This window comes from Charadrius vociferus, unplaced genomic scaffold, assembly GCF_000708025.1.
Source record: "Charadrius vociferus isolate BGI_N301 unplaced genomic scaffold, ASM70802v2 scaffold390, whole genome shotgun sequence".
Taxonomy (NCBI): domain Eukaryota; kingdom Metazoa; phylum Chordata; class Aves; order Charadriiformes; family Charadriidae; genus Charadrius; species Charadrius vociferus.
The window spans coordinates 1,897,723-1,913,359 of record NW_009646433.1 but is presented as its reverse complement, the minus strand read 5'-3'; the positions used below and the strand labels follow the sequence as shown (position 1 = coordinate 1,913,359).

The following is a 15,637-nucleotide window of genomic DNA, read 5'->3' as shown; positions in this document are numbered from 1 at the left end:
GGGGATGGGGCGGGGCGGCCGCTGACGCTCTGTGTCCCACAGGCTGGCATGTGGCGATGTGGAGGGGCGGCTGGAGGCTCTCTTCGGGCGGGTCCGGGCCATCCAGGGCAAGAGCGGCCACTTCGACGTAAGCCTCGGGGGACGGGGGCGGGGGGCTGTTCTGTGTTGGGGTTCCCCTGGGGTAACTCAGGTCAGGGGCCTGCCCAGAGCGACACTAACATCGAAAAGAGTTAAAAAGTCCACGGAATTGAGTTGCTGTTGATGTGGTGGCCTACTCTGAAACCATAGCGACGGGAATAGAAAGTCCCTAAACAAAAAGCCCCGTGAACCTACATAATCCAGTCTTGATGTTAGCTGTTGTTCCAAGTGGAGCCCCAATAGAATAGAAAGTTAAACAGTAATCTAGTGGTAGCTGACAGGATGAAGGTATAGTCTCTAGTTACCTTAGATAATTTTAATACTAAAAATCACACCTCTAGGAGGAGATTTTTATATGTAAATGTAAGAATACCTGGGTATAATGAGCCTGACAGAAGCTGGGACGTGTGCAAATGAGTTTTTATTGTATAACTGCAAGTGAGCAATTATTTTGATGTGTTTTTCCTTCATTACCTTTTTGTATAAAAGACCCTAGGTGTTTCCTAACAGGTGTGCTAGCTTCGTGAAATTATTGCCCGGTGCCCTTTTCTGTGCAGAACTAGAATAAAACAAATATGTCGACTCCGTGTTGTCAATCGGTTTTTGCACACCGGGTAAAGAACCCAGGTTTGGGATAACAACACGGGAGAAGCTCCTGGGTGGGTTTCACATGGAAGGGTGCTGGGGGGGATGTCGCTGCTGCTGTTGCCCTGCTCCGGGGATGCGATCTCCTCTGGTCTTATTCTGCTCTGAGTACGAAAGGGCCGGTGGAGGGGGGCTTTGCAGCCCCCTCAGCCCTCCTTTCCCAGCACCAAAGTGTTGGTAGGAGCTGTAACGTGTGGGCAGAGAGTGCAGGAGAGCAACTGTCACCTTGTCACATTTAAACCCATTAATGTTGCTGTTATGCGTTTGATAGTAGATGCAGATAAGGGCTACGAAGATGACGAAGAGAATGGAGCACCTCTCTTATGAGGAAAGGCTGAGAGCCCTGGGGCTGTTTAGCCTGGAGAAGAGAAGGCTGAGAGCGGATCTCATCAATGCTTATCAATATCTACAGGGCGGGTGGAAAGAGGATGGGGCCACTCTTTTCTGTGGTGCCCAGTGACAGGACGAGGGGCAATGGGCACAAACTGGAACACGGGAAGTTTTGTCTGGGCATGAGGAAAAACTTCTTTACTTTGTGGGTGGCAGAGCACTGGCACAGGCTGCCCAGAGAGGTGTGGAGTCTCCTTCTCTGGAGATATTCCAAACCCACCTGGATGCATTCCTGTCCAACCTGCTCTGGGTGAACCTGCCCTGGCAGGGGGGTTGGACTAGATGATCTCCGAAGGTCCCTTCCAACCTCGGCCGTTCTGTGATTCTGTGAAGGCCAGGCTGGATGGGGCTTTGAGCAACCTGGTCTAGTGGGACGTGTCCCTGCCCAGTGCAGAGCAATTGGAACTGGATAATCTTTAAGGTCCCTTCCTACCCAAACCATTTTGTGATACAGAGGAACCTCTGCACCATAGCAACAAAAAAAAAAAAAAAAAAAAAAGTGCTGTTGAAGTGACACATGTCACAGTGTTGGGACGATACAGCATATCGTGAAAAAGTGGTGTGTGTTGTCTCGTTGGTCAAATGGCAACTCTTACTTGTTTTCAGATGCTTTTGTGCGTTGGGAATTTTTTTGGCTCAACTTCAGAGACAGAATGGGCAGAGTATCGCACAGGGGCCAAGAAAGGTAAGGAAGGCATCATTCTGGATGCTGGTGATTGCACTATTTCACATCCCACTTTATGTCTCTTTGCAGTGCGCTTTTGAATTCAGAAGTTGCAGTTAAACGGTGTAATGTTAAAGCAGTTAAACTCACGTAGGAAAACTCCACACAGGAGGGAACGACGGTTTTGTTTTAAAACAAAACTCATTTCTGTCATGCTCTCAGACTCGGGAGCACAAAGATGCATGTGTCCAAGTGGCCTGTCCATGATTTGGGTCCACCCAGGTAGCCTGGGAAGCTGTATGTAGATGTTTACAGCACTTCATTCAGCAGGCCACGCCATGCCAGCACGCCGGCCAGTGTGTAGCCCTTCTTCTGCCACTCCTGGTGCTTCCCTCACAGAAATTCCTGGTCATTCCCTGTTCACACCCACCTTCACACTTCCACCACAGACCTCTCCGCAGGATGTAGCAGCGCTGTTCTTCACCTCCCTGCATTCAGGCCTGGGGAGAAAGGGGAAAGCAGAGGTGCTGGTGGCCTGAGTGTCTCTGTTCTTCAGCCTTGGAGATGGGAAGGCTGGGTTTGCCCATTCCTCCTTGGTCCCCGCAGCCCTTGGGCTGAAGATATTTTCCCAGCCATGGACAGGAAAAATCCTGTGTGGACTTCTCTGCCTCTTTCCACACCCGTCTTTTAAGGGAGATGCTACCTCACGAGCATTTGTAGCGTTGCTCTTTCCCCTTCAGTGCTACTTTGGCTCTCACCCCTGACATGAGGCAAGCCAGACGGGAGCTGGGACTCCTGCTTTCCACTCCGTCTCTTTGCCGCATCGCTCCCCAGTTATCCCTGCGTCTGCGTGAGCCGCCTGGACAACGCTTGTCCCGTTTGCTGCACGTGGCCGAGGACTTGCATTGGCAAGGCGTGCTGCCCCGTGTTCCTGTTGCTGTGAGAATACAAGGAGAATTGTTACTGGATTAAACTCCGCTCTCCTGTGCGCGCAGGGAGAAGGGTGGTGCTAACAGCAAAGTCGTCCCTGGACTGATGCGTTTTTGCTCATCCTCAACTGAATTTAATCTTTACCCTTTGAACTGTCGAAAACATCTGTAGTAACCTCACCAATAGGCACATGTATAACAAACAAGATTTGTGTGAATTTGTCGTGGTTTTAAGCTATTCAGAAGGTTTTCAAACTCTGCTCTGCAATGGAAAGCAACCTCCTGTGTCTTCTGACTCTGGGAGCTGGAACTTCAACCAACAGTCGAACAACAGCCGTAGCAGAGCTGCTATATTGCTGCTGCTCTCCCTTCTTAAATAGAAAACTATTGCTGTTTTTATTCGGTGAAAATCTTAGGACCTGCTGACCAGGTGAGCTGTTGATCAGCTTACTGGTCTGCTGGGAAATCTACAGGAGGTGTCTCTGACATCGGTCATTGCATTTTCTAACTTTTAATAGCTTGAAAGGATTTGACTTATGCTGTTGGGAGAAAGAAATGTTTATTGGTCACCTAGCCATAGAGAAATTAAAAACTGGTCCTTCCCATTGCTCTTTTTTTTTTTTTTTTTTTATGTCCACCAGTTCTAGCTGAAGTCATGCAGCAAATTCTTCCACCGAGTGAATCAAAGAGCTAATGAACTTGAGCTTTTCCCCCAAAACATCAACTGTTTGCGCTTTTTTGATAACCATACAAATTTATATCGGCTTAAACTGAATCATCAGGTGTCCCTGTGCTCTGGTGTTTACTTAGCATTGCCTCAAGGAAGACCCATGTTTTTAGGCCTGTGGATCATTTCAGAGCTGATCTTCTTATGTAGGCAGTGGAGCGAGTTGTAGTTAAAGCTGAGGTTATTCTCTGCTGATGCTATATGCATCTGTGGAAACAGCAGATTTGGGGACTTATACTGAAGAAGGGTTTCTTGTTCTGTGCTTGCTGCTCCTCGGTGTGCTGCAAAGGAGTGCTTGGTGGGGTCTGGAGGGATGGATAGGACCTGCTGCAATTCCTAGGAAATGTGGACTGAACTTGTGCTGATGTACTTGAATTAAAGCAGACTGAGTGCATGTGGTTTTCTTCCTCAGCTCCAATCCCAACCTACGTGCTTGGTGCCAATGACCAAGAGACCGTGAGCTATTTTCCGGACATCAGTGGCTGCGAATTAGCTGAGAACATCACTTATTTAGGTAAGGCTGCAGGTGGTTTGTGATAAGTGACGTGCATTTGCCCAGTGATGCTTTCCTGAACGTTTTCTGATCTTCCCACTTCAAAGCCCTTCCTTTTCCTGGAAATTTTAAGGTGGCATTTCTTATTCTGGGATTCAGACTGGGATTGAACTCTATGTTGAAAGGCTGATGCAATCTGATTCAAAGTGGCTGATTCAAACTGGAAGAGGGGAGATCTAGAATAGATATTAGGAAGAAATTGTTTACTGTGAGGGCGGTGAGGCACTTGCCCAGATTGCCCCGAGAAGCTGTGGCTGCCCCATCCCTGGACGTGTTCAAGGCCAGGTTGGACGGGGCTTGGAGCAACCTGGGCTGGTGGGAGGTGGCCCTGCCCATGGGTTGGAAGTAGATGGTCCTTTCCAACCTAAATCATTCTACAATTCTATGATTCTATGGATCTGCTATGTAAAACGTGAAAAAGAACCCTGCTTTTTTGTTGTTGTTTTCTAACACTGCGCTTGCTAACCAAAAGGAATAGTGGTTGAAAGAACCTGTTCTTTGAGAACGGCTTATTCCCACAGCCTGCCTGTCTTTTTACGGGGAAGGTTTCCTACTTGAAATATGATTTTTGCTATGCTCTGAGGCTGTACTGGAGTAGCAAAGGTAAGAAGTGTCATCTCTAAAGATAATGAAGCTGTAGCAAATCTAAAAGGAAAGACTAATTTCTTGCTAGAATGCCACCTGACAAAAAACTTAACAAGTAAAGGCACTTACAGTTGTCTTCTTTTACTCAGCCTTCATACTGAGCTTTTGATCTGGATTTGGGGGAAGCAAGACAGCAGCGATGAGAGAAGACTGAGGGTTGTCTGAACAGCTGCTTCACTCTAGGCAGGGTTTGAGTCATTGCGCTAAAACGTGCCTTTACCACAGTTTAGAGGCACAGAAAATGAGCTGCCTGTAAGGCCAGTTTCACTAGAATAAGGCAGGACTGCTGAATTTGGTCCTCTGTGATGCGACTTAGAGATTACTTGCAGTGCCTACATCTGAAGTACGTGCCTGTCTATTAATGCAGGCCGTCGAGGTCTTTACAGCGGTACTTCTGGACTGCAGATCGCATACCTGAGCGGCACCGAGTCCCAGGATGAGCCAGCTCCCGCCTACAGCTTTAGCGCAAAGGATGTGGCAGAATTAAAAACATCTTTGTTATCAACCCCAAACTTCAAAGGTGTCGATATATTGCTGACGTCCCCCTGGCCCAGAGATGTAGGGACTTTTGCCAACAGTGCGGTAAGTGTTCTGTTTCCTGGTGGAATGAGTTTCCAGATGGATTTAACAAAGGATTGCCTTTCTGCTTGCTGTGGCAATTTGGGCTGTTGGGTAATTTCTGAGTGTTTGAGAAAGCTAAAAGTAAAAAACGGACAGCAGATGTTGTGGTTCTTTAGAGAAGGACCATTGGGGAGGGGGATTTGTGAAACTCCAGGGTGTTTTATCTGTCCCTGACTGAAAAATCAGAGTCAATAGCTTTCATCTGATCACAAACGTTGCTGTGAATTTAGTTGGCTGCAGTTGCTGTGGAAGGATGCTGCTAATCTCTGGAGGGCGCACGGAGGAAAACTGCCTTCTTGAGGGTGGGTTACCCTCAAGAAAATACACCAAGAGAAGGAAAGTACAACAAACTTGGATTGATGAAACGAGTGGATGCAAACCCTGAGTGGAATAAATGAGTAACCTCTGATTGGCAATAGGATATCAAGCCCTTTTGACTTTTTTTTCCACTTCCGGGGAATGGCACCCGGTATAGTCAGTCTCTACATTTCCAGCTTGCAGTTCTGTATAAAACTGTTTCTTTTCACTACGTATATTATATAACTGGTTTCTATTTTATAGGGAGAAATAGATACCAAGAAATGTGGCTCCAAGTTAGTATCTGATCTAGCTGCAAGTCTCAAACCAAGGTACCACTTTGCTGCCCTGGAGAAGGCCTATTATGAAAGACTTCCTTACAGGTTTGTAAGACCATGTGAAATCTCATTTCTTTTCTAATAAGAATTCAGTTTTTAAACAACGCGGGAGGACAACCGTAAAACAATTTTATGAAGTCATCCAGCCCTGACGCAGGGTCAAGATTGTTTCTCAGATTCATCTTCTTCCTGTAATTCCTGCTGCCTGGAAAACTGTGCCATTGCTGACAACGCTTGTCCCAGTAGGTTGCTGTGAATCTGACGCCAAATTAGTTGCCCTTAGTCGCATTTAAACAGTGTTCAGCTTAATTCAGGGGTGTATCTCTGAAAACGTATCGTGGAAAAGCTCTTGTGTGGTGAAGAGAGCGGTGTCTTCAGTCATACCTTTGTATATAAAACGTGACTGGTAACATAAGGCAGGTGTCAGAGCAACCTACCCATAGAACTAAGGCTGTCATGTTAATGTTGGGTAAGATTATTATCCTTTCCACAGGAAAGACTTCAAAGGTATGGCTGTTTTCAGACTGGTGAATTTTCCTCTTACCTCTCTGTATTTGGACTGCAATGAGATGTCATTTTGGTCCGTGCAGCTGTTTGCTGTTAGATGAGTCTGTCCTCAGCCCTCCTTGTTCTTGGCCGAAGACTATGTGGCTGACATGCTGCCTGAGTAGCTTCGTGGAGGACGTGTTGTTTCCCCACTGTCCTTTTCTATATTGCATATGCCAGTACAATCACGTTTTACTTCCTTCCAGAAATCACACAGTGCTACAGGAGACCCCACAGCACGTGAGCAGGTTTATTGCGCTTGCTGATGTTGGCAATACAAGCAAGAAAAAGGTACTGACACTCTTGAATCTTTCTTCTTTTCTCAAGTACAAGTAATAGGGCAGTAAGCCTAGCTTTGGCTAGCTAGAGGACAGCATCGATCACTTCAAAGCTTGACTGAAGTGGAGTGATCTGTCTCACTTGAGTAACAGATACCATTTGCACATCACGTTAGAAGGGTAAGAGCTGCAAGATGTGTTCTGAAGCACCATTGTTCTTCTCCCCCTGGTCAAATGGCATCTAGCTGTGAAGACAGCTGCAGAGGAAAGTTCTTAGAAATCTACCATTCCTTCCTCTTACCCACCTGCTTTACATATTTTCTATTCACATGGCCTGCTTTAAGAAAGAAGAGAAATTCCAAAGGAGCCCTTAACGCATCACTGAAAATTACTAACTTCAGGGATGGGAAGGGGCTGGTTTGGTTTGGGGTTTTTTTAACCTGTTTCTCTTTTTTCCTTAAGAAAGTTACAGAATATTGGCATACAAGGACAGGTTGCTAGTGGTTAAGAAGGCATAGGAACCAGGCCTGGTAACAAAAAAAGGTCCAGGATTTCTGGACAGAAAGAAGGCCTGGAAACGGGCAAGAATTAAGGCCATTTCTTTTTTAAGGAGGATACACTGCTGCTTTTCAAACAGCTCTTTCCTTAAAGTGAAAGGAGGAAGCGTTCCATAAACTCTTGGTTTTACTGGGTGGGAGAGACTGGCACAGGGAGTGTGTTTTTCATGTCCTGCCTTAGCTTAAACGCTGATTTGCTGAGTTCTTGCAGTGCTAAGTTGTGTGGTTACCGTTTCAGGGTGGCTTAGTTCACAACCGACATCTTCGGAGTTGCAGTCGTGGCAAAAGCTTCTTGCATTTCAGCCATCTGTTTTTTTTTTCTAGTATCTCTACGCCTTCAGCATTGTGCCGATGAGCTTGATGGACCCTACAGAGCTGGTGAAACAGCCACAGGACGTCACTGAAAATCCGTACCGAAAATCACGGAAGGAGACTCAGAAGACCAAAGCACCCCTGTGTGCAGAGGTACCACTGAGTTCTCCCCCATCTGTGCACTCTGGTTTCACTCTCTGTGTTTAGGGAGCTTAGAACAGTGTTTGGCTTTAACCTTGGAGTATTTTTGTCCAAAAAAAATTTCAGGATTCTGTGTAAACTATTTGCATCAACCAAATAGTATAGATGCGATGCATGGGAGTTTGTTACAGTTTTTGCCTTCATAAGCCAGCCATGTCCCAGGTGACATCAAAAGCAGCGTGGCCAGCAGGTCAAGGGAGGTGATTCTGCCCCTCTGCTCCGCTCTGGTGAGACCCCACCTGCAGTACTGCATCCAGCTTTGGGGACCCCAACATAAGAAGGATGTGGACCTGTTGGAGCGGGTCCAGAGGAGGGCCACAAAAATGATGCGAGGGCTGGAGCACCTCTGCTGTGAGGAGAGGCTGAGAGAGTTGGGGGTGTTCAGCCTGGAGAAGAGAAGGCTTCGGGGAGACCTTATGGCACCCTTCCAGTACCTAAAGAGGGCCTACAGGAAAGATGGGGACAGACTTTTTAGTAGGGCATGTAGTGATAGGATGAAGGGGAATGGTTTTAAATGAAAACAGGGTAGATTTAGACTAGGTATAAGGAAGACATTTTTTACAATGAGGGTGGTGAAACACCGGAAAAGGTTCCCCAGAGAGGTGGCAGATGCCCCATCCCTGGAAATACTCAAAGTCAGGTTGGACGGGGCTCTGAGCGACCTGATGTAGTTGAAGATGTCTCTGCTTATTGCAGGGGAGGTTGGACTAGATGACCTGTAAAGGTCCCTTCCAACACAAACCATTCTATGATTCTTCCTGCAGGTCTGCATGGTCGTGCTGTGGTTAGATCTGCTTGCTTGTTGGGACTGTCCCCTACGGGCACCTCAGCATGCATGGTTGTCTTCTTTCTAAGCTTGTGGACTACAAATTAGTCTTTTGCAGTTGGCCCCCAATTTTCTCCCTTAGACTGCTGACTACTCAGACGCTACTTTTTTTGATGTTGCATTTCCACTGTATCCCTCCATGCTGGTGAGCTAGGTGTTAGGTGCTTTTGTTTGTTTTTTTTTTCTCGAGTGTCCAACTCTGTGCTCTTTTAAATATTGATTGCTTGCCACCTGAGGGCAGAAGGGTTACTTCCTGCGGCTTGAGCACTCAGCTGTTGGTGTCAGAAGATTTGAAATCGCCAACTTCGTAATTTGATCATCAGACAAGTGGATTGTGTTCGTCAGCGTAGAGACTCAGATTATTTCCCTGTGCAGAGCACGTTTTGCCCTCTAAGCATTTGGGATACTCCACTAATGTGGACACGTGAATAGCTATGCCTGTATACCTTAATGTGACGTAGAGAAACCAAATCGGGAAATCATGGCGGAGGCAGGGAAATACTCAGCCTGAAGTTAGGCTTGACTTGGACTTTGCTGGAACAGTGTGTCAGGCAGGGAGTGGAAACACTGCTTTACAGCCTCTCTCCCTGGGGCACGCGTGGAGAGGGAAGGGCTGGCTCCTTCCAGCTGACAGGATGGGTGGGCGTGAGGGTAACAGGCACCTCCTTACCCCTTTAGCTGTGACAACCTCCCCACCCCCAGCAGAGATTTATTGTGTTCAACCCCTGGCAGTAAGGCTTTAAAGAGACCAAATAGTCAATAACTTGATGGAAAGAAAAATTCTTGTACCCTTGTGCTTCAATATCCAATTGAAGACAGGCACGAAAATGTTTCCGCTGTACGTGCCGGTTCGTCCAGCATGGGGTAGATTGTAGACTGCGGTTGTGCTCCCAGGTGGGAGCCGAGCTAAGCTGGCGTGAGCAGCCCTGCTCTTTGCCATCCTCTTTCCAAGTGCTTTCCTCTGCAGGATTAAAGCCTTCTAATGGCATTTTGCCGTACGTGACAACTCAGTCAAGTGGTTTCAGCCTCTGTGGGAGACTGTTGAGAGGCTAACATCTCTAGGAAATACAGGCTACATAAAAGCACGTGACAATTTGGGGCAGCTCTCCAGGATTTTTTTTCCCTGGCTGAGGCTGCGTATCCAGGCAGGCAGTCTGCTGTGTTTCTGGGACAGCTCAGTGCACTCTCTTCCAGGATATTGATGCTTTTCCTGTTGTTTGAAGATGATGATGATACACCTCTTCGGGAAAAGGCAAATTCTTGTATGTACTGTGACTTTCTGTGATGCAGTTATAAATGGGCTTCCGTTTTCATTTTCTGAACAGGAAGAACCAGCTTGTCAGTTTTTCTTTGATTTGAACAAGCATCAGGGAAAGAAACGTCCCTCAGATGGGAAAGAGACAGGGAACTCCCAACCTAAGCAAGCCAAAAAACCCCGTAAGTATGCAGATGCTTTTTTTTCCTGAGCTCTTCCCTTGAGGCATTGAAACATCTCTTCCTTTTTCTCAAGCTGTAGATGTATACGTCAGCTTGCCAGCGTGCTCTGACACTATACTAAATGCTGTGGGAATACAGAGGAATGAAGGGTCCCTTGTTTCCTACAAACCTGACAATCGATAGGTGAATGAAAAGTCGAAAGTATAGGTTAAAAGCCTATTGGATCTGTGGTGGTTGCAGTTGGGCTGATGCCATTTGCCCTCTGAACAGGACCACAGGCAGCTTCACAAAGCAGCATGTTTCCATTCAGAGGGACTGCGAGAGACTGGGCCACAGCGCTGACGAGTTCTTGAAACACCACTTCAGTTGTTCTTTGCTGTGACTTCACAAAGTCTTAATGAACTGGGAAGGGAGGAAGCTCTTCTCTTACCTCTGTATTTCTGTGCTGTAAATCTCATCAGAGTTTGTCTGGCTTTAAGAAATGGAAATGAAATCTTTGAGGATCGTTACTTCTCGGTGACAGTGTTATTGCAAGCGTGCATCTTTAGAAACGTTGGTCTCAGTTATAAAGAAATTTGGGCTTAAAATGGAAACGTAAGTGTTGGCCTCCCCTTTTGTTTCTGCGAAAGCTTTTCCTGCTGCCAGTGGGTAAGAAAGCATCCTTCAGAAATGCCCCTGGTAGGTAAGTCTGGTTGCCTTTGTTACATGAGACTAAGTTGTTCGTTTTTTACCGATTAAGATTTGCAAACCCTTTGCATAGTCCTTGCACACAACAGTTCTACGGGCTAAATTACTTGATGGCATTGCTCCATACGTGCCTGCAGAAGTACAACTGGCTGTAATGGCAGTCAGTTTTGTTGAAAGAATGTGCAGGGGGGGTTTCTTGTTTTCCCCTGTCACTTCTGTAGGATGTAGTGTGCCATTGTGCATATTCATATAACTCCCAAAGTCTTCTGGGGTTGGATGTCATGAGAAGAGAGCCCTGTTACACTGTTTTGCTCATAAATGAACCCCAGAATTGGACATTCGGTTTTCTGCAGTTCTTGGGAGAGCCACCTCGTGTTTATTGCATTGGCAAAGCTGCTTGTCTATTCTTGTACGCAGCCTGCGGAGGATGTGAATATAGTGTTTGACCCCAAGGAAAGGCCTAACTTGTCAATGCCATCAGCTTATATTAAAGGTCAGCTCGTGTATCGCAATTTGGTTATGAATCCAGGCGCTTTGAGTGCGATGAGTAAGCCGGAACTGACAAGTGTGTTTGGCAGCATCTGTCCTTCTCTGTGCCTACGCAGTAATTTTACCTCATTTTGATTTGTTGGTTTAAATTCGCTGGTGCTTTCTTGTTAGTGAGCTATAACGGTTAAATTCCTGGAGTTAGTGCTCTTCCATGAAATTAGAGCACTCGATGAGAACGGCAGTCAGCAAGGGTGTGATGGCTGCCACCTCCTCTTTTGCTGGAATTTCCCAGAGGCACCAGTTCTCTGACCGGATCTGCTTCCAGGAGCTGTGCCCTTCTGACATCTTCGGCGCTTTATCAATGGGGAAGGGTGGCTGAAAAACAACAGCTCTTCCAGATCTTGTTCCGTTCCTTGTTCTGACAAATAAGCCTTGTGCTAATGCTTGTTTCTCTTTCCTCTCCCGATAAAGCACAGCCCACGGGACCCTGCTGGTTCTGCCTTGCCAGCCCAGAAGTTGAGAAGCACTTGGTTGTTAGTATTGGCACGCATGTAAGTACCCGTAGCACGTCCTTTGCTACACGACAGCAAAATCGTGCTGAGGCAACAGCAATATAAAATATCAACCTCTGGTTTTAAATCTTAAAACAACCCAAACAAACTTTATTTGAAGCTGACTCTTGGTTTTATTTTCAGTTTCTTCACATCTCCCCTACGAAAAGACATTAGTTATATAGCTAGTCTTTTAAAAAAAATGAAGCGTGGCCCAGTTTTGCTCCAGCAGCAGAGCTGGATGACAGCGTCTGAACACTTTTTGCTGTGCCAGCCCTCGTGGTTTGCTTATGTTACCATCTGGCAGAGCTTTTCCAGCACGAACTCAGTGTAAACTAGGACCTGCTTTGGCTGCAGGATGCACTGTCTGGAGTTATGCCAGCTCTCCCTGGGACGACTGGTTCCGGTTTTATTCTGTGTAGATTCAGTTTTATTATATATAAGCAGAAAATAAGGTAGTTTTAAACTCAACATCGTGAAATATGTCTTGGAGACTAATTCATTGATTGGTATATTCGCTTTGTTTAAAGTTACTGCTCCTGTATAGCATAATCCACTTCAAACTGCTACAGGGACAGGTTTGTCCGTGGGCTTATTTTAGAAGCTGTTAACCATTTTCAAGTGGATTTTTTTTTTTCTTTTTGTCCTTCAGCAGTCCTTCTCCCTTTCTCATCATCATCATTTTATTAGCAATTAATAAACTGCTAATAAACAATTCCTAAAAGGTGAGATAGAGGAGAAGATTTTCTTGTTCCTGAGGCAGACTGGCTAGGCTGGGGGATGCTCAGAATACAGTCAGGGAGTAAATTGCCACAGCACGATAAGTAAGTGCTGCTTGCAGCGATTAACGGCTGTATTTCGTTTCACTCTAGTGCTATCTTGCCCTGGCCAAAGGTGGCTTACTACCCGATCATGTCTTGATTTTGCCTATCGGGCACTATCAGTCGGTGGTCGACTTGTCTTCAGAGGTGGTGGAAGAAGTGACCAAGTACAAGACTGCCCTAAAGGAGTTTTTCAGAAGCAAGGGAAAGATTTTTTGAAAGAAACTACAGGAGTCAGCATCTGCAGTTACAGGTACAGTTTTGGTGGTACCCTGAGAGAACACAAACTTGCCCTTCTCTGCAAATGAGTTGAAAGAGAAAGCTCACCTTCAAAACTCCCTCTTTATTCTGTGCCTTCCCAGAGTATGGAGAGAAGTCGTCCTACCCACAGGCAGAGCCAGAGCAAAAATAAAACCGGTGCGCTGGTTCTGCCACAGTCCTTTAATTCTTCCTGTTGCAGCAGCACAGCGTTGGTTGCATTGAGTGGGTGAGGAAAACTTCTTCCCGCGCGGAACCAATTAAAAAGGTTTTCAGATAAGTTGCAAGACCCTCGCTCTGACTCTGATCACCTCACGCAGGAACTGCAGTGCTCACATTTGTAGGCTGAAATCTGAAGATAGATGCAGAACTCTGGGCGTCATTGTCTACCAGTACCAGCCCTATGTTTTCATTTATTTTTATGTTTTTTTGTTCTCATGTGTCAGTCATTTAGGGGTTTATTGTGGTGGTTTCTGTACTTGGCAGATCTGTACCTGTATCAGAGCGGCCTTAAACCACCACAGAGATGAGAAAGGAGAAGGCTGTGCTGAGAACTTTGTCAAGCTTTTAGTTTTCAGCTTTTTGTTCAGCTCCTACAAGAAAAAAACCAAACAAACAAACTCATAAGTTTAAGCCTGTACAGATAGGTGCTCACCTGTCTTGTTTGATGATGCTGAGCAGTACTGAGGAGCACACCAGCTCCAGTGATGGATTGGTTGCTCTCTGCCATTTCTGCAATTTCTTGTTTTGTCTTCTTTTTATGGAAACGTTGTCATCCCTCTCCAGGTGATTCCTGTCCCATTGGACCACTGTACTTCTGAAGACATTAAGGAGTCCTTTATTGCACAGGCACAGGAACAACAGATTGACTTGTTAGAAATCCCAGAACACTCAGATATCACGCAAGTACGAGACAAGATTTCACCTGTTAATTGACTTTCCCTTGGTCCCGCCTGGGCGGCCGTTTCCCTCCGAGGTCGCTTCACGTGGTGGGGTTAAGCTGTTGGGAGGCAGACCGTTGTAGACTTGATTTGGAGACTCATAGACTCACAGAATAGTTGTGGTTGGAGGGGACCTTGAAAGGTCATCTGGTCCAACTCTCTTGCAATGAACAGGGATGTCTTCAACTAGATCAGCTTGCTCACAGCCCTGACCAACCTGACCTTGAACGTTTCCAGGGATGGGGACATGCCGGGTCTATTCTGCTCCGGCTGAAGGTCCTGGTCAACGACAGCTGTGTTGCTTCCCTGAAAATCATTCCAGCTACGCGTAGGGCTTGCAGAATTCATTCCTTCCCATACCGAACGCCAACCCTCTTTCAGTGCAGCTGCGCACGAGGTAGTTTTAGGTTCCCTTGGGGGAGAATTTGCAAGAATGAGCCATACCGGTGCGGGACGACCCAGCTCGGGTTAAGAATGACCACAACTGCCTGGCGCTTTCATTAAATGACGCCGCCATAGTAGAGGAATTAAACCACAAAAAAAACCCCACCCACCCTGCAGTGGCGCCCTGTGTGCATCCTCAACCGCTGATGCTAGCGGAAAGCGGTCCGTGGCCCCCTGGAAATTAGGGTTTGACGTCAGCCAGGGGAGGCAGTTGGGTGTCTCTTTGGCGGGGGGGTGGTGGTGTAGGGGTTAGGAAACATCTGGAAACAGCTGCCGGGCTCCCACCCTCTCCTCCCGCCCTCCGGCGTCCCCACCCCCAAACCTGTGGGTCCAAATAGCTCCAGGGTAGGTGGATTTTTCCACCCTGTTCCAGGTCTAATTTCTCTTTCAAACTAGTACCGTATATCTTTCCCCACCTCCCACTTGTCACTTTATGGCTTGCTGGATCTGTTTCCTTTAATGCTTGAAAATATACAGTTAAAATCACCTTAAAATTTACTAATATGCCTTTTTATTTGAAAGGCTTATTTTCCTGAAAGGCTTTCCCAGTCTTATATGAGGGCATGCTCTCTAATATTAAACATTTTTTTTTAAAAATGGGTGCACATCTGTTTGATATTTAACTGGAAACAAATGGCGAGAGTGGAGAACATGAGCAAAATTACGCTTTAGATAGCTATAAAAGGTCATTTTTGCTTTAAACTACAAAGGATGAATAGGGGCATATGACACACATAATAAAGGCAGAGATAGGTTTAAAATGCCCTCAGGCTACGCTGAGGTCACTTGCTAGCTTACAAGAAAAGACACATTTTGCCCTCCTTTTTTTTTTTTTTTTGCCCCCCAAATGTGTGGAGTAGCAAGCTGGGCTCTGTGTGCGAGGAACGTCACTCAATCCCTGCTTTAAAACCCATCATATTTTTCTCTATTGTTTTCCTAAGGCATACTGAACTCATAAGCCTAATAATTGAGTAATTGGTCCAAAACTAACCCCTCTGTCTTCCTGGCTGAAAACTGGAGAAGGGTCTGACTTGTCTTGCCAAAGAAGCCATTGCTCGTGCCCTGCCGTATGATGCGAAATGGGAGCGGGGAGCGGGGACAGCCACCTCTGAGCTGGCCGGGCTGAGGGACCTGGCTGGGGACAGCCTGGAGGGCTGAGGGATCTGCCTGGGGACAGCCAGCCCTGAACCGTCCGGGCTGAGGGTCACCCAAGGGCCCTGCGCTGGTTTATCTGTCCTCCCAAGATGTCCGGGTGCTTCTGCTCTGGCGTGCAGCTGATGCTTCAGCTCGGGACCTAGCGACACCCAGACCCCTGTGCTGTTTGTCCGTCCCCCAGCGACAG

General features: G+C 46.7%; 1 protein-coding gene across 1 annotated transcript in view; it reads left to right on the top strand.

Annotated features, from left to right (window-relative positions):
- CWF19L1 (CWF19-like 1, cell cycle control (S. pombe)) overlaps positions 1-13,846 on the top strand; it is a 13,989-nt gene extending 143 nt beyond the window's left edge. Inside the window, 12 exon segments of the mRNA XM_009881767.1 lie at positions 43-127; positions 1,780-1,858; positions 3,906-4,007; positions 5,059-5,273; positions 5,874-5,992; positions 6,700-6,784; positions 7,653-7,793; positions 9,993-10,104; positions 11,752-11,831; positions 12,704-12,861; positions 12,863-12,905; positions 13,697-13,846. Coding sequence (XP_009880069.1) covers positions 43-127; positions 1,780-1,858; positions 3,906-4,007; positions 5,059-5,273; positions 5,874-5,992; positions 6,700-6,784; positions 7,653-7,793; positions 9,993-10,104; positions 11,752-11,831; positions 12,704-12,861; positions 12,863-12,905; positions 13,697-13,846 — 1,369 coding nt within the window.
- Positions 13,847-15,637: the final 1,791 nt, after the last annotated feature.